The sequence below is a fragment of the Scyliorhinus canicula genome, chromosome 7 (genome assembly GCF_902713615.1).
Source record: "Scyliorhinus canicula chromosome 7, sScyCan1.1, whole genome shotgun sequence".
Lineage (NCBI taxonomy): Eukaryota > Metazoa > Chordata > Chondrichthyes > Carcharhiniformes > Scyliorhinidae > Scyliorhinus > Scyliorhinus canicula.
In genome coordinates, this window is record NC_052152.1 from 186,863,998 (window position 1) to 186,883,272 (window position 19,275).

General features: G+C 42.1%; 1 protein-coding gene across 2 annotated transcripts in view; it reads left to right on the top strand.

Annotated features, from left to right (window-relative positions):
• rpn2 (ribophorin II) overlaps window positions 1–8,554 on the top strand; it is a 71,045-nt gene extending 62,491 nt beyond the window's left edge. Inside the window, exons 17-18 of one of the 2 annotated variants that reach the window (XM_038803488.1) lie at window positions 4,311–4,388; window positions 8,239–8,554. In XM_038803488.1, the coding sequence (XP_038659416.1) occupies window positions 4,311–4,362 (52 nt within the window). In that variant the 3' untranslated portion in view covers window positions 4,363–4,388; window positions 8,239–8,554. The remainder of the gene's footprint in view (window positions 1–4,310; window positions 4,389–8,238) is intronic. The other variant, XM_038803489.1, reaches the window with a different exon arrangement.
• Window positions 8,555–19,275: the final 10,721 nt, after the last annotated feature.

Here is a 19,275-nt window from a genome sequence, read left to right on the forward strand (position 1 = left end):
TTAAAAGTCTAACGATGCCCATGAAACCATTGGCGATTGTCGTGAAAACCCATCTGGTTCATTAATGTCCTTTAGGGAAGGAAATCTGCCATCCTTACCTGGTCTGGCCTACATGTGACTCCAGACCCACGGCAATGTGGTTGATTTTTTTAAAAATAAATTTAGATTACCCAATTATTTTTTCCAATTAAGGGGCAATTTAGCGTGGCCAATCCACCTACTCTGCACTTTTTTTTTTGGGTTGTGGGGGCAAAACCCATGCAGACACGAGGAGAATGTGCAAACTCCACACGGACAGTGACCCAGAGCCGGGATCGAACCTGGGACCTCAGCGCCGTGTGGTGGTTGTGCTAACCACTAGGCCACCGTGCTGCCCTCTGTGGTTGATTCTTAACTGCCCCCTGAAGGGCAATTAGGGATGGACAATAAATGCTGGCACAGCCTACGACAGCCATGTCCCATGAACGACTACAAAAAATCACTTGGGCCGAAATTCTCTAGCCATTTGCTGGAGTGGGGTTCTTGGTTTCCCGGCGGCCTGGGTGGCTTCAGTCGGAATTCCCATTAACAACGACAGGAACAGAGCATTCCGCCGCCAAGAAACACGTGGCAGGGAGGCCGGAGAATCCTGCTCCAGGTCATTTTTTGGGAGAATTCTGCCCCTTATGTTTATTTAACACGTTTTACATTGAAAAACTTTACGAGCTGTTCTCGCGGGCATAATCAGACCACAATAGGCAGTGGGCTAACGGCAGCGTGATTTGGAAGGATAACCAAAAGCACAGTCAAAGAGAGAAACATAACAGAAAATGGAATGCAATGGCAAACCACAACTGACAAAAACCGGCAGGAAAAGTGGCTCACGGTGAAGCTGAGCTTTGACAAAGAATCATCCAGACTCAAAACATTAGCTCCCTTCTCTCTACAGATGCAGTCGGACCTGCTGAGATTGTCCAGTATTTTCTGTTTTTGCTTCAGATTCCAGCATCTGCAGTAATTTGCTTTTAGCATGGTCAAAGAGATTGATTTTGCTTGGGGGTGGCCTTTGGGTTTGCAACATAGAAAAATACTGCAGGTGCTGGAACTCCAAAATCAAATCAGAAAATGCTGGGAAACTCGGCAGGTCTGTGGTAACTCTGTAGAGAGAAGAACAGTTAACATTTTGGGTCAAGGCAGCATGGTGGCATAGTGGTTAGCATTGCTGCCTCACTGCTCTGAGGTCAAGGTTCGATCCCGGTTCTTGGTCACTGTCCGTGTGGAGTTTGCACATTCTCCCCGTGTTTGTGTGGGTTTCGCCCCCACAACCCAAAGATGTGCAGGGTAGCTGGAGTGGCCACGCTAAATTGCCCCTTAATTGGAAAAAATGAATTGGGTATTCTAAATTTAAAGAAAAAAAAACATTTTGAGACCACTGTGACTCTTCAGAATTCTCATATGCTTGAAAATTTTAATTTTGAGGCTATGGGGACCCAAGAGTTAATGCAGTTCAGGTACGATAGTTATATAGAATAGGATACAAAAGACTAGGTTTTGGGTGAGCTGTCATTGATAAGAGGCTTGGATCAGGACCCAATAGTCTGGTTCAGCCTGAGACTGCAGTCACTCGGGAGAGCTTTCTTTCTTTGCTTCATTCCTCCTTTCTTTGCCTGAAGACCATCGTTGGCTTATGCCTGCTGATGCTTCACATTGAACAGCTTTTCTTGGCAGTTTTTGTCAGTTGTGGTTTGCTATTGCTTTCCATTTGATGAGGAGGCTATATCAACCAAAACACACAACAAACCTGAGCTGTTGACATAATTCTGGACCACGCACAGACCATCTAACTAAGCTTACTAACCAAACCCCAGAAAGTATTAGAGAATGTTCCATACAGTGATTTGACCATCTATTCTTCATCCTATATAGTAACTCATGTTTTTGCTCACGTGTATCAATACATTTTATCTACAGTATGCTAGCTCATAAGCTGTTAATGTATTTGATGTTGTATTTCATTGATACAAATTTTCAGCTATGAAAGTATCATGGAATAATGAGATTAAAATGTAAAAGCATTTTTAAGATAAATTTCGAGGTGTCAATGAGTTTTGTATTTCCACTCCTTCCGAATGACAGGACAAAAGACAATTTGTATAGATTTTTCTCATTTTGAAATCTTGACCATGGGAGTCATTGATATTTTCTGTATTTATAAATGCAAGTTTTTGATTTGAATGATAATTTTTACCTCTAGTGTTTCTAGTCTCTTTTTCTCCCTCTTGAAGGCAATGTAAGTCGTTCTACACACATCCAACTGCAAGCTACCATTTTTCATACAATACAGTTAGTGTTGCCAGCCTGTTCAACCATAGTGACCCTCACAGCTGAGCCAAGACCTGTTAACTAGCTGTCAGATCACGCTGAGCAGCGTCAGTTTTTTCCTACTTTGGACGAGGGACACTAATGCAAACTATAGTGGTGTTATCATCCTGAAATTGATTGCACAAAACAAACCTTCTCCCTGGTTCAATTGAATCATTGCGAGTTCATAGAAACATACAGCACAAGAGGGAGTAATGTGGCTCTTTGAAAGAATCTGTCAAGTTAGTCCCGTTTTTCTGCTTTTCCCCGGAACCCTGAAAATCTATTTCTTTCAGTTCCCTTTGTTAAAGTTACTGCTGAATCTGTTTGCACCGCCCTTTGGGCAGTGCATTCCCAATTGTAACACGCCGTGTACAAAGTAATCGCCATTTCCTTTCCGGCTACTGAACTTGCTGCCAATGGAAAAGGTTTCTCTGCATTCAACAAACTCCTCTTAATTTTGAGCACCATTTATTCAACGTCTCAATTACCTACTCTGCTCTAAGGAGAACAATCCCAGCTTCCATAATATCTCAGTTACTGCAGTCCCAGGTACCTTTCTGCTAAGTCTCCAATGTCTTGACATCTTTCTAAAAGTGTGGTGCCTAGAATCAGACCTGATACTCCAGCTGAGACTGATTTCCAAAGGTTCAGCGTAACTTCCTTACTTTTGTACTCTTTCATAAAGCCACAGCTCCTCTATGCTTTTTCAACAGCCTTCTCAACTTTTCCTCCACTTCCGTGTTCTCTGTTAATCTTTATAACCTAGCAGGGTAACTATTAGAAGTAAATGTTTGTTTATGCTGCAGGCTGCTTTGTCTGCAGGTGACTGATCATATATTTATCTGAATTCCTGTTGGATGTATAATTTTAAGAAATGCAGCTAAAGCCATTTAAAAATAGATTACCTGTATTTTCTCATAGGAACGTGAGAGTCCTGGGGGAAATTTGTTTTAAAGTCACCCATGGCGCAGTGTTTCTCGATGAAAGGCTACAAATCATATGTCTGTCATGATATTTGACAGTTCTTTAGAATCTTGTAAAACAAATATATCTAACAGACTTCAGTGGTTAGTTTATTCGTAGAGAATTTTGTTCCATACATCTTACTGGGGGGACAAGCTTGGACTCAGTGTGATGTTCCCGAAGGTCAAATGGTTTACTGAGGGTCAGTTGAGGTAGCATGAGAACAGTAAAATTGCTGTAATTCACTACAGTGCCTTTGGCTTAGGAAAACAAATTGGAGGGATGGGACCCTGCTTGTAATTCCTATCCGGCCCTTCTGGAAGTAGGTGTGTGTAATGACAAAATGGGGCCCTGCTGTTCTGTCCACTATAATTGAAAATCTTGCCAATAGCAGGATACCTTTGGCAAAGTAACTGAGAATGGCCATTGGAATCATGTTCCAGTAAATACCTTAAGAACAGCAAATGAAAAATGTTGAGACGCGAAATAAGTAGGGACTTGGTGGAAGCACCAGAAGGCTACTGTCACCCAAGCATAGGCCCTTGACATTAGGAGAGGAGATGATTGGGAGTGGAGTTTTCTGTTTTCTTTTACATCTATTTGAAACAACAATAGCGCAATGTAACATCTAACCGAAACAGATTTTCTGTTTAAATCTGTTCAAGCAAAGTGTGTGTATGGAGTGAAGAGGAGGGGTGGAAACAATCAAATGTCAGAGGTGGCAGTCTCTCCAGTAACTTGTTTTTAAAGGAATGCGTTGGAAACTTTCCAATGAAAATGCCATGACATATCGCTAGTCATTAATAAACCGGCAGGGGTCAAAAACCTCTATGTAGGCTTCAATGATTTGACCTTTTTAAGTGTGCGCAGTTGTGAAACTTCAACCCATCATCAGTGGCACTTCACTGAAGAATGTCTTATTCTATGAACTTTGCTTTGAATCATATTCCTCTGTCCTTAAGATCTTTGTCTTTCTAAATCTGTATTCCTCTCTCCTTTGCCAGGATTGCGGCAGAACAAAGCAGTAGATTGGCAAAATATAGGACTCTTCGGTAGAAGGGTTTCTAATCAACCGAACCCAAGTAAGGGTTTTAAGCAGATCAGCTGTGTACATAGATGTGTGTGGGGAAAGTAGCTTCTCTGATGTGCATGCGAAACATTGAACATCTCCCATTCCACTGTGCATGGCAAAATATGTTATTGAAATTAGGAATAAAATTGTATTACCTTTACATGCTGGTTTTAAAGTAAATTTTATTGCTGTTGGGATCATCCAGTCCCCTCATCAGATGCAAATTTCTGCCAAGCCGACCTTGTTTGTCAGTTCGCTCATTCAAAACAGAATTTATTTAAGCCTGGTACACGTCAAGATCAGTCTAGGATCTGGAAGCAAAATTATTGCAATGGGCTTGAGGCGTCAGTGTAAATTCTCCTTTGATATTTTCCCATTTACAATTGCTTATTGTTGCCCGCAGAATTATATTTTGGATTTTAGCTTGAAATTAAGGATTGTAGAAAATTAGAGGCCTTCAGTATATTTAAAGAACCACTTAACACAGAAGAAGGTCAATGGGATCAGCAAGCTCATGTCCGCTCTTTGGAAGAGTTTTCTCTACTCCTTCCCCCATCATCCTTTAACTTTATTGTTTTATTAAAGGCTATTAAATCTAGATAGGCAAGTACTTGTCAGCATTGGATAAGGGGTGAACTTGAAAAGGAGTGTCATATATATAGTTACTTGTAATGTTGCAAGACAATGTTGAAAACGCATGCTATGATTTGTACCAACTTTACCAAGAGTTAAGAACTAATAACACCATAAGGGATAGAATTGCACAGTAGCGATCTAACAATGTGAGATCATTTAATGTGAACTTTAATGGAACCAACTATAAGATATATTTGGGCGCTGAAGGTAATGAATTTTCGAACATTTCTTCATGCTGGATGAATTGTATTAGTTTTTAATTCTGTTGAATGGGACATGTTTCTCTGGTGTGTTGATCTGTAATTAGCTGCATGTTGTCTTGCATGCTACATTTTTATGTTTAAATGCCTTGTTTGGTTATTTGTGTGTTTTTCAAATTGCTAATGTGTCACAATTATTCAGGAAAGTATTGTTTTATAAGCATTCTGACATCCGTACAAATACACTTGAATTGCTTTGAATTAATAATTAAGTTCTAATAAATTAACTTTTCTGGATAAACGGAATCGTGTTCCATTTCTGGAAGAAACATTTTACGTAAAGGCAATCTTCAATAAACTCAGTGGCTGCAGTGTGTGGAAACTCAAGATATAGCAGAGAATAGGCCAGGGTGACTAAATTCAATACTTTTAGTTTTTTAGTTGAATTTTAGCTTAACTTGTGCAGTGTCTCACCAAGTTGCACTTTATCTAGTTTGACAGTAATTCCATTAATGTGAAATATATATATGGTTTTGAGTTATGGAACAACAGTATGTTTATACTTTGGAGCCATGATCTAATTTACCGAAGCCAAATTTGTGAATGTTTTTTAATTAATCCCGGCTCCATTATGTGTTTATTTTTACAACAGTGCAACATTCCTATATGTCAGTAAGTGAGTCATGTGCATAAGCACAAGATTAATTTTTCTAATCACTGCCCAGCTGTTCATTAATCTTAAATTATATTTAAAGAATCTCATCGCTTTTCAGAAGCTTTGAGACAAGCAAACAAGGATGACTATTCTTTTCAGAATGGGCACTAATAGTAGAATTGTTCGGGCGGCGCAGTGGTTAGCACAGCTACCTCAAGGCACCAAGGACCCGGGTTCGATCCCAGCTCCGGGTCACTGTCCGTGTAGCGTTTGCACATTCTCTCTGTGTCTGCGTAGGTCTCACCCCCACAACCCAAAGATGTGCAGATTAGGTGGATTGGCCGCACTAAATTGCCCCTTAATTGGGAAAAAGAATTAAAGTAAAATTGTTGAAGATTAATAACAGTTGGCTTAAAAAGGCACGATGAGTTTGCTATTGTTCTCAGATAATGTTTCTTCAGCAATAATATTGCAGCGAGTGACTTGCATGTTTCAGAGCTCTTGGTACTTCTCAGTGTTGCGATCTCTTTCCGTTTGCAAACAATTATTTTGCAAAATAGCACTTAAAAATATTCTTAATTTTCGAAAAAGGTGCTGCCATCCTTTTCAAATTTTGCTGCACACATTGCATGTGAGGATGAGAATGCATGGATCCTAATTTACCTAGTTACTATAAATCTTCAGGTTTTTCTTTGAACCAGGCAAAGACCATCTGAAACTATAAGAGCATCTAACCATTTCCCTTTGATACTCTATGGTTTCATCATTGCTGAATCCCCCACTATCAACATCCTGGATTACCATTGACCAGAAACTAACTGGACTAGCCATATTAATACTGTGGCCACAAGAGCAGATTGGAGACTTGAATTTCTGCAACCAGCATCTCACCTCCTGACTCCCCAAGGTCTGTCCACATCTACAAAGCATAAATGAGAAATGTGATTATCTCCACTTGCTTGGACGAATGCAGCTCCAACAACGCTTTAGAAGCTCGATACCATTCAGATCAAAGCATCACGGTTGATTGGCACCCCACCCACCAATTTATAAGCACAGTGGCATCAATGTGTACCATGTACAAGATGCATTGCAGCAACTTGTATAAAGTCTCCTTAGAGCACCTTCCAAATCTGTGATCTCTACCACTTGGAAGGAAAAGGGCAGTCGATGGAAGCACCACCACCTGCGAGTTCCCCTCCAAGCCGCACACCATCCTGACCTGGAACTAGATTGCCATTCCTTCACTGTCATTGGGTCAGAATGCTGGAAATCCCTTTTACAGCACTGTAGGTGTACGTAAACCACACGGACCCGCAGTAGTCCATGAGGGTGGTTCAAAAACTTTCACAAGTGTAATTAGGGATGGGCAACAAATTCTGGCCAAGCCAGTGACACCCAAACCTCATGATATTTTTTTAAATAAGCGCATTGCCTTTGTGTAAATGAAAGTCCAATGAATCTATTTTGTGAAGCATTGTTATGGTGGATGTACTGTTCTTCAATTGTTCTAATCCCAAATGTTCAGTACATCCCATGTATTTAACTGAATTGCTTTTTTTTTTCATTTATGGGATGGGGGTGTCACTGGCTGGACCAGCATTTGTTGCCCATCCCTAACTGCCCTCCAATTCAGAGGACTTTCACTTCTGAATCAATTTTCCGTGCACGCAGAAAAAGTCCGATTCGGTATACATGTCATACTAAAGTTAGGCCTTTGTTAAATAAAGGGTGAGTTGAATATTTTAAGCTAATCTTAATGGTTCCTCTCTAAGACCTCTGAAGCGAAACCACATTTTGACTTTGTCACTTACCCACACTGCCAGTCTGAAAGTGAACTCGATAGGGGCCTAGAGTATTTTTTTTAAAGTTGTGCTCTCTGGTTTGATTAGTGGAAGATGTTTTTTTTTTGATGAAAAGTGGCTGTTTCCAAGCTCTGACCATGGCATCCTTAAATTCCTAAGATTGTGACGATTCGAGGTGCGTTTTGACTGGAACGATCAGCTGTTCAAAGAAAAGCAATTCAATGAGAAAATGTAGCAATGTGGATGTGATATTTTCCACACATAGGTTGCGTATGAAAGAATGCGATCAACTATACCTCTGGAAGATAGTTAAAGGTTTGCTTGGAAGTTGCGGAAACTCAAGTGTCTGGGCTAGAAAAATAAATGAATTATTGATTGGCATTTCTTTGTAAAGATTTGCTACATTTATGGGTTAGGAGACTGTGACCAGCAGATGAAGGAATTTAACATGGTAGCTGTTGACATTATGTTCATTATTTTATGCAACTACATTTAAGAGTCCTGGTACTCTGACGCCGGTGGTGTGTTTTTTTTCTCTAAATATATCTGGTTTTCTTCTTTCAGAGCAGGGAATTGATAGAGGTCAATGAAAAGGAAAATCCTGAAGGTGAAAAATATTTCCAAAGCCTGAAGATGTGCCACTGAATTTCGAAACCGGATTGTAATTTCTTTTTTGAATTGGTGAAGGTATTTTGGGGTTCTTTTTAAGTGCACTGATATTTGGTCCACATGAGGCTTGATTTTTGCAAGTGTATCTTTTGGGTACATCTCAAATGTGTGCTAACTTCCCTTTTGGTTCTCTCTGATACATGTTTTGTAACATCAGTTATGTTTTCTGCAATAAATCTGAGCAGGAAATAAAATATCGTCATCACCTTCATTGAAATGACCACCTTTCTTTTAAAGTTGCCCTGGAGCACATACTATGTAAATGTTTATGGTCGCTTGACTACCTAACTGTTAGCTGATGTATTGCACTAATGGTGTATTGCATAAATATATTATTTTAAAGTAACATAATTGATGTGAGCATACATACAGAGCAGGAGCAGGCCACTCAGCCCCTCGAGCCTGTTCCACCAGTCAATAAGGTAATGGCTGATCTAATTGTAAGTTTGGCCCATCATTCCTGGGTACACTCAATAACCTTTCACCCGCTTGTTAGTGAAGAATTTATCTAGCTCTGCTTTAAAAATATTCAAGGATTCTACTTCCACTGCCTTTTGAGGAAGAGTTCCAGAGACCCACCACCCTCTTGAGAGAAAACATTTCTCCTCATCTTTGTCTTGAGCGACCCCTTATTTTTAAACAGTCACCCCCCCCCCCCCCCCCCCGTGCAGGATTCTAAAAGAAAACATCTGTTGCATATTAACCCTGTCAATGCCTCCCTTAGAACCTTAAAGCTTTGATCAAGTCGCCTCTTATTCTTCTAACCTCTGATCAATACAAACCAAACCTTTCCAAGCCAACCTGCAAATTCCTGGTATTAGCCTAGTAAAGCTTCTCTAAACTGTTTTTAACACATTTACATATTTCTTTAAATAAGGAGACCAATATTGTACATAGTACTCCAAATGTGGTCTCACCAATGCCCTGTATAACTGAAGCATAACCTCACACCTTCTGTAATCAATTCCCTTCACAATAACTGATAACATTCTATTAGCTTTCCTAATTACTTGCTGACACCCAGATCCGTCTGCACCTCGGGGCTCTGCATTCTCTCACCATTTAAATAATGAGCTTGTTTTTTTTTTTCTTCCTGCCAAAATACCATTTCATGTTCACCCACACGGTCCTCCATTTGCCAGATTTTTGTCCACTCATTTTAGCCTCCTTCCACCCACTTCGTAATTTACTTTCCTACCTATCGTTGTGTCGATAATTGGACAATATGCAACGTGCGCATTAACTTGGCATCATGCAAACAAAACTTGCATTTAGGTAGTTCATTTATATTCTCAAATATTTAAAGTTGTGTGCCGATTTTGATGTATAATGAAAGCTGCAACGGGATTCTAAACGTTGACTGGCGGTTGAAGGCAAAATGCTGGTCAAGGGACAACGGGAGAACTCCTTTCTCTTGGAATATTCCCGGGATGTTTTGTGTGCAACTCCAAGAACAGTACAATGGAGCCTTAGTTTAAGGTTTCATCTGAAGATCACGCTTCCAACAATGTAGCTTTTCCTCAGTACCTGAGTTTGGGACTAAATGCAAGACCTAAAAATGGGTTTGAATCTATGGTCTTCTGAGAAGCCAAGCTGATGCTGCAAGCTCCACACTGCTGCCAACACGTGTCATTGAAATAAATCAAAGGATACTTTGTATAAAGCCATTGTTTTGGCCTCGTGCAAAATTTGCACAGACTGTTTGTCAGTAGCTACTGCAATGGCGTGTTATAGTTGAGTGCACTTGAATGCATGGCAGCTTTTGAAAGAATACAGTGAGTGATTATTAAATATTAAGAACAGTACAAAAAAACTTTAAAGTTCCTTTTTTAAATTTACCATTGAAGTGTTCTGAAATGTAATTATGGTAGGAATGATTTTGGAATCCTGTAGCAATATAAGTCGTCAACCTATTCAGCCACTGAAATTGAGGCCAACGGATCTTGTTACCATTGCGCAAGTCTATCAAATGTTGACCCATAGTTCAAAACAACATTGATTTTGGTGTGCGTTTTTTGCTTCAGAACAGAAATATATTTTTTTTAAATCAATTTCTCATATGATCCATGTAAAGTCATTTTACAAATGGATTGATTTATGTCGGTTCAATCACAGTTTGGTATTGTGTGCCGTTATGGATTGATGTGTCAACAAATGCAATTCAGAGCATTACACAGGGTGCACACACCAAGTTAACTGCACTTTAGGGTGTCATACTTCAGGGTGAATAGAGCAAAAAAATGTTAACACTAATGATTAAACCACAATATCAACTGACTCCATGCATGACAATCAAATTCCTCTTCCATAGTCTAGTCCCAACATGTCTCTAACCTCCAGCCCTACAAGCCATGAAAATCGCTGCTCCCCTCAAATTATGGCCTCATGCTCATCCCAGTTTTAGTTGTACCACCAGTGGTGTCCTGCTTTTGGCTGCTTAGGCACCGAGCTTTTGAATTCCCTCCATAAACCTATACCCTTCTGCCTCTCCTGTAAAATGCTCCTTAAAACATACCTCTTTGACATATCTTAATATCTACTTATGTGACTCGGTGTCAAATTTTGTTTCCATTGTTCTTGTGAAGTGGCTTGGCATGTTTTGCCACATTAAAGATACATATTACTGTTGTACAATATCAAACACATGCCTTCGGCGCACATCTTCATTAAGTCAATTAAAAATTATTCTTACTGCAATAAAAGTAATGGAATATTGTGCCATATCCAAATTTTAAGTTTGGATGAGCCTGTGGTCCTACTACATTTTCAGTCTAACTCCATTTTTAAATGTTGTAAATCCCATATTTTGGGGGTCTCTTTCAGTCACTATTTTGAAGTCAATAGAAAGGAAAATTGGACGAAGTGCATAATTGGCATCCAATCTGACATCACTTGTTTTACGCTTGTTGAATTAAAAATATTCCTACTGACTTGATGGTTGCCTCAATTGCGTGCAAGTCACAAAGCCCCGAGTCCCAAATCCTTTGTGTGCGTAGTTACATAAATGATCAATTTCCCTTTGAGGTTCTCGTGTATCTTAATTACAGCTGGTGGTATGTAAAATCTCTTCCTAATCATACTGATTCTATTACATCCATTATTGCCTGGCAGTGAAGCACTATCGTGATTTGACAAAAGACTATAAAGACTGACCATCAAATTCAGCTACCTACTGGATAGACTTGCTGAGCCTTTGGAGGAGCCAGGCTCATTAGCTTCATGATAAATGACTAATTTATAGACGTTGAGGAGGGCAAATACAATTCACAGAGGACACAAAAACCACAGCTGAAGGGAAGGCTTTTTCGCAGGCTTCTGAGGCCGGTAGCTAGTTGTAGAGGAGGAAATTTGATGCACATAAATGCTGAGCTGCGTACGGTGGACTAACAGGAACAGAATAAGTCCAAGGAACAGTGTGTGTGTGTGTGTGTGTGCAGGTAGGAACATAAGTCTGGAGAAGATTAAACAGATTGATGATTGTTTTGGGCTCTCCTCTTTCCAAATTCAGATGAGCTGAGTCAGCAGTTGAGGAATGCTGCATGACCATCACATGCAACATTTTCCACACTGCGCATTGTGGCAGGATCACGACACAGCAGCATGCCACTCGCCCCAAATCTATGGAGTTGTTCATGTCCCATGTGGACTCCACTCACCTTATGAACATTAACTGTCTGTTACTTCCCCTTTATGTTGTTGGCTAGAATTTCTGCTATGTGTGCATAAAATCACATAGAATATACAGCACAAAAGCAGACCATTTGGCTCCACAAGTCATGCTGGCTCTCACGCTCCATTTGAGCCTCCTGTCCTTTTTCATCTAATTATTTTGGCACAATCCTTTCTTAATTTCTCCCCTATCTGCACATTGGCCCTCTCTTAATTGAATCACCTCCACAGTGGCCGACCAATATCTGTTTCATTTTCCACTCCTGTCTGACTTTTTCCCCACCCAGCGTTCTGCTAATGAAACTCGATAGAAGGTCAAGAAGCAGCATTTTATCTTCCACTTCAGCATTTCCTAGCCTCCTGGACTCTATGGTAAATTCAACGATTTTGGATCGTAATCACGGCTGCCATGTTTCCAGGCAGCAGCTATCGGTAACGTTTCTGCTGTTGCCACTCACACGCCTTCAACCTGTTTATTTTTGTTTCCTTGTCCCATTATCATTCCAGTTTGCGTTGTGTCATCAGCATCCCTTTTTGGCATTTAGTTCACCTATCCACCTCCTACCCAAATCAAAGACCTTCTTTCTCCCCCTTGGCAATCTTGAAATAAAAGACCATTCCAGAAAAATATACACTGAATGCAGTGCATGTTTAAAGGTATGAATAGGACATGCCATCACTGGGCATTACATTACCATCACATTTTCATCGAAGTGTATCTCTGGTTGCACACAATTTGAAAGCCAATTCCTACTTAAGCTATATTTTATATAATATTTTATCCAGAGCTGATCTCTGCATACTCATTGTAATGACAAACATTCTGTTTCAATCTTCCAGTTCTAACCTGCTCACTGTGCTTACTTATTATTCCTTAAGTAAATTTCATGAGGGTTATTTTAAACCATTCGTACTGATGATCTACATTACGCAGCACTGGGTTCTAGTCTTCAAACTGAACAAGGCAAAAAAGCGAAGTTATTACACAATAGCTGCAAACAGTAACCCTATGGCTAATATTGATTTTGACTGCTCAGTGGGATTTAATGGCCTCCAGGATAATTGTCGTTTCTTGACATGAGCTATATATTAAGATAACAAGTCGGTAGGCAAAACAAGATAACCCATTCTGCACATAAGAGCAGAGAAAGACTTTGTCACGTGAAACAACGGGCGCAATATTTCCAAAGGGGAACAACAAAACAACAACCCCTAGCGAACGCGTTTAGCTGCGTGTTTCCTGGCACTTGCAGTGCCAAGAAGCACATGGCTATTCAACGTGACTAGTTTTGAATAAGGGGCCTGAACAGGGAATGCGCAGCCAAGGCCACACACAGCCCCATTTTCAGCAGTGGGGAACTCTGCTCGCCGAAAGTCACCACTGTAGCGAGAGATCGGGGCGCCATTTTTAAATGGCGTCCCAATCTCCGAGGCCCCCAAAACAATCCCCCAGCCTGAAAAATATATCGGAGGGTCCCCGCACCCCCACACTGGACACCCAGTCTGATCATGCATGTGCAAAAAATGCCAGCTTGGTGCTTTGGCTGTGACAGGCTGACACCCAGGTGGCACCGCCTTGCCCAAAGGGCATGCATCTGGGGGGCCTCCGATTCCCTTGGAGACCCCCATGAGTGCCATTCCATCGGGTTCCTGTTTATGGGGGCAAGTACCAAACAGTGCTTGCCGGAGGTCTCTGAGGGAAATTACAATGCCTCAGGTACCTCTGGAATCTGCAGATTAGAGTGACGCTAGCTGTCTCGCTCTAATATGCAGATTTGGCAAAATGTGATCCCGCCCATTGTGGGTGGGATTCCCCTTCCAACGTCTCGTGAGATTGTGTTGAATCTCATGAGGCATTGCGAGCCAGGTCGATCCCGGGAACAGGGTCTCCCGCTTCCAACGGCCACGCTGCATGGTGACAACCTGCTTTTCCGGTGCACCGTGCCCATTGGATTGCACCCAATGTTTCTCTGGCATTCATGTCATACTGGAAGAGGTCTGAGGGCCTGATTCTCTGGAAAAATTTCTGACTCATTTGTTTTCTTGTTAAATACATTTAGAGTACCCAATTCTTTGGTGGCAGTGCCATGGTGCCATCTGGGCAGTGTCAAGATGTGCACTTTCCAAGGGGGAGGACCAGGAGACCACCCTGCACTATCCCTAACCATCCAGAGTTCTCTGATGGCCCGAGAGACACACCTGGGTGCCATCTCTCCTGATCCATGGTCTTGTAGACCAGCACTGATCGGCGCCCGGATGCAGCCTCTCTGCGGAAGCTGGAGAATTGAGGGAAATTAGTATGTTCCGGGTAGGTAGGCCCTAAGTAGGCTTACGGCCTACTTCCACAAGCACGTTTGGTCCTGCCCCTTTTGGGCAGAGTTCGGATTCTGACGCCTCACAGAATTTGGGTGAATCCCACGATGCACGAAGGCTGCCAGGGGCTCGCTGGAGGCTTCACCCGGGATTATCCGGCTGCATTGTACTCTCGCTCGAGCGCAACACAGCAAGAGAATCGCGCCCTGAGTTAACATTTGCAGGGCACTGGTTATTCAGTGGACACTGACACAGGCGAGGTGCAATGAGAGAACAGTGCTATAATTGCACTAAACCTCTGGTAAAACAGAAATACTACACTGGGCAATTCAAAAATGCATTAATTTGATAGACAGAAATCTAATTCACTTGCAAAACTCTTGGGGACCTTCACAAAGGAAATCCGAGTTGTCATATTTCAAATTGTTAAGCAAGTCTTTTATCAATGCCTATTAATGATATGTAACGGGCAGCTTTAAATTTGTGTTGCTGTCGTGTAGGCTCTGCATGAGATTAAATCTACATCTCAGAAGCCACTGATTCTGAAGGATCTTTGCCGGTCCATTGGTATTTTAAAATATGTTGAAACAGAGATAGATATCCCAAAGTGCTTTACAACCAAAGGAAAGTATTTTTTTGTGAAAAGTTTGTTACTCGATTTTCTTTTAGCCAGGTTAGCTTGAATTCTGCGGGTTTCCTTAACTAAAGGAAAAAATGTTTCCTATCTATGAATTCCCTACATCAGGAAGTAGTTGAGGCCAAAACAGACAAAACAAAAAATTGTCTGTTTTCAAGAAGCAGTTAGGTAGAGCACTTTGGGTGAAGGGGATCAAAAGATATGGGGGGGGGGGGGGGGGGGGGGAGTGGAGTGTGATTATGTTATTGAGTTGGATGATCAACCATGAACATAATGAATGGTGGAGCAGTATTGAAGGGCCGAATGGCCACCCCCTGCTCCCATTTTCACGTTATAAAGTGGCACACAAATTAATGGTCAATTTATGCATGTTCTCACACAGTAGATCAAGCAAAACTGTCTGTATTTTGTAATTGCCAATGATTGCAAAAATAAAAAATAGAATCTTATGTGGCTCTTGTCAAATCCTGGAACTCTCTAACAAGATCATGTGTGTGCCCACACCAAATATAGCCATTAAAGAAGGCACCTCACCACCACCCTCAAGGAAAATGAAGGATCCCATGAAAGAAGAAGAAAACTGCACTTGATTGCCAATTTCTACATGGAGCCATTCTGGTTAATGATAATCTTTTGCCTATAAGAACGAACAAATTGCCTGTCCATCAATCATCCTGCCTTCCAATCTCACAGGACTTTAATCCATTGAATTAGACTTCATAAGAACATAAGATTAGGGCAGCACGGTAGCATTGTGGATAGCACAATCGCTTCACAGCTCCAGGGTCCCAGGTTCGATTCCCGGCTGGGTCACTGTCTGTGCGGAGTCTGGACATCCTCCTCGTGTGTGCGTGAGTTTCCTCTGTGTGCTCCGGTTTCCTCCCACAGTCCAAAGATGGGCAGGTTAGGTGGATTGGCCATGATAAATTGCCCTTAGTGTCCAAAATTGCCCTTAGTGTTGAGTGGGGTTACTGGGTTATGGGGATAGGGTGGAGGTGTTGACCTTGGGTAGGGTGCTCTTTCCAAGAGCCGGTGCAGACTCGATGGGCCGAATGGCCTCCTTCTGCACTGTAAATTCTATGAAAAACTAGGAGCAGGAGTAGGCCATCTGGCCCCTCGAGCCTGCTCCGCCATTCAATGAGATCATGGCTGATCTTTTGTGGACTCAGCTCCACTTTCCGGCCCGAACACCATAACCCTTAATCCCTTTATTCTTCAAAAAACTATCTATCTTTACCTTAAAAACATTTAATGAAGGAGCCTCAACTGCTTCACTGGGCAAGGAATTCCATAGATTCACAACCCTTCACAGTCCTAAATTCACTTCCCCTTATTTTGAGGCTATGTCCCCTAGTTCTGCTTTTACCCGCCAGTGGAAACAACCTGCCCGCATCTATCCTATTCCCTTCATAATTTTAAATGTTTCTATAAGATCCCCCCTCATCCTTCTAAATTCCAACGAATACAGTCCCAGTCTACTCAACCTCTCCTCATAATCCAACCCCTTCAGCACTGGGATTAACCTAATGAATCTCCTCTGCACACCGTCCAGTGCCAGTACGTCCTTTCTCAAGTAAGGAGACCAAAACTGAACACAATACTCCAGGTGTGGCCTCACTAACACCTTACACAATTGCAACATAACCTCCCTAGTCTTAAACTCCATCCCTCTAGCAATGAAGGACAAAATTCCGTTTTGTTACAGTATTCTTTGTTACACTATTTTTGTACTTGAAAACAGCAGGTTAGAAGCACTTAGGCCCATTTGAACACCTTATGTGACATTATGAAGGGAAACAGCAGCTGGGTGGAGTATTTTTCCCATTGTAGTATCATTGGACCAATTCAATAGCATTCCCATCTGAGGCTTTCCAGCTCAGCATTCAACAACTTGAGCGAAGAGTTGCTCTTATCTGGACATTAACTAACTAGCAATTATTATTGACTTTGCTCTGTCAGCAGTGCCGTAACGGTTCAGAAACACGCTGAGGGATTTCAATGAGCTCAATACCATTATACATTGCAGCAAACAAAATGTGCTGTTTTAATATCATTTCTTCTTGCAAAATGAAGTATCTTTTCAGATGTTTGTGTGGAATCATTTGATTGTAAGTGTTTTAAGTTGCCATTTTGTTCAAGCTGCTTGATGGAATTACTGTAAAATATCAGATTTAGATGTATGTTATATCCTGTTGCGGAACTATCCACCTGCCTGATTTGGAAATGTGAAGGGCACAATGATTATTGATTCACATGAGCTGCGTTGGGTTGAGTCAATAATGATTTTATTAGATGCATATCTAAAGTAGAAAACACTACTGTTTTTGAGTAGGAAACTTTATTTAATTAGGTGACTGAAGTAAGTCCCAAGCGAATTCTTTCTATTGGTTCTCTATGTTATCCAAAACCGAGCATAAGGGAATTTCACATCAGTGACTTGAGTTTTATTCTGCCACCTACAAAATGTTGTCATACTGGAAGAAATCCACACTTTGGGAGCTAATCGATAATTGAGAATTCATCAATCTCCTTCCAACCAGTGTTATAAATTAACCTCTCAGCTTCATTTCAAGCTAGTACTTTTAAGTATCTGTTGGGCAGGACAAACAAGGCAAGGCTGTACACGATGAACGGCAGGACCTGGGAAGCACCAAGGGTCAGAGGGACCTTGGTGTGCATGTTTATGGGCAGCACAGTAGCATTGTGGATAGCACAATTGCTTCACAGCTCCAGGGTCCCAGGTTCGATTCCGGCTTGGGTCACTGTCTGTGCTGAGTCTGCACATCCTCCCCGTGTGTGCGTGGGTTTCCTCTGGGTGCTCCGGTTTCCTCCCACAGTCCAAAGGTGTGCAGGTTAGGTGGATTGGCCATGATAAAATTGCCCTTAGTGTCCAGAATTACCCTTAGTGTTGGGTGGGGTTACTGGGTTATGGGGATGGGGTGGAGGTGTTGACCTTGGGTAGGGTGCTGTTTCCAGGGGCTGGTGCGGACTCGATGGGCCGAATGGCCTCCTTCTGCACTGTAAACTCTATGATATGTATTCTGATTCCTTCAGGTAGCAGGGTAGGTGGGTACAGTGGTTAAGAAAGCATATTGTATACTTGATTTTTTTTGAGCCAAGGCAAAGAATTTAAGAGCAGGGAGGTTATGCTGGAACTGTATAAAACATTGGTTTAAAAAAACTGGAGATGAATAGGGAAGGAAGAGGAGGAGGGCCATCTACTGGAGGGAGCACAGGCCTCCCCTATATGGGGAGAAACAGGGGTAACAAGCAGACCCACTCTCTCTCGAAGGTCTAAAGACCAAGGGGTCCCCTCTCACCCCACCGCCCAACACCACCACCAATGGAATTAAGACTACAGAAAAACAATGGGGGGAGGGGGAACACCAAACACACCAGGATGCAGAAGGGGGAAGCGAGAAACAACTCCAAACACTAAGCAACAGGGACCCTAGAGAGCCCCGACAGACTGTTCTGAAAATCGCACATTATTGTACAAATGTAAATAATATCCAGCATTACAGCCCCAGTCACAGCTATGGCGACAAGGAGGGGCCCCGAGGCTGGCCATTCAAACCAATGTGATTTTATGATACTTTATGTGTGAAACCCAGTTTTCTTTCTCCTCTCTTCTTGTTTACTCAGTAAGAAGTCTTACAACACCAGGTTACAGTCCAACAGGTTTGTTTCAAACACGAGCTTTCGGAGCACGGCTCCTTCTTCAGGTGAATGTCATTCACCTGAAGAAGGAGCCGTGCTCCGAAAGCTCGTGTTTGAAACAAACCTGTTGGACTGTAACCTGGTGTTGTAAGACTTCTTACTGTGCTCACCCCAGTCCAACGCCGGCATCTCCACATCATGGCTTGTTTACTCTGTCACTGTTATTTGAAATACCAATAAAAATATTTTTAAAAACATATTGGTTAGGTCACAGCGCGAGTATTGGGTGCAGTTTTGGAATCCACATTATAGGAGGGATATGATCGCACTGAAAAGGGTGCAAAAGAGATTTACCAGGATGTTGTCTGGGTTGGAGAGTTTTAGCTTTGAAGAGAGATTGTGGAGCATGGGGTTGCTTTCCTCAAAGCAGACGCGACTGGGGCGGTTGGGGGGGGGGGGGGGGGGGGGGACCACATGATTGAGATGTTTAAAATTATGAGAGGTATCCCCCCCCCCCCATCCCCCACCCCCCCCCACCCACCCCCAACCCCGCCGTAGTCCCGACCGAATCGCTGGCCGCCGTTTTTTTTACGGCCTGCAGCCGATTCTCCAGCTGTTAGATGGGCCGAAGAGTCCCAGCACCTTTCCGCCGT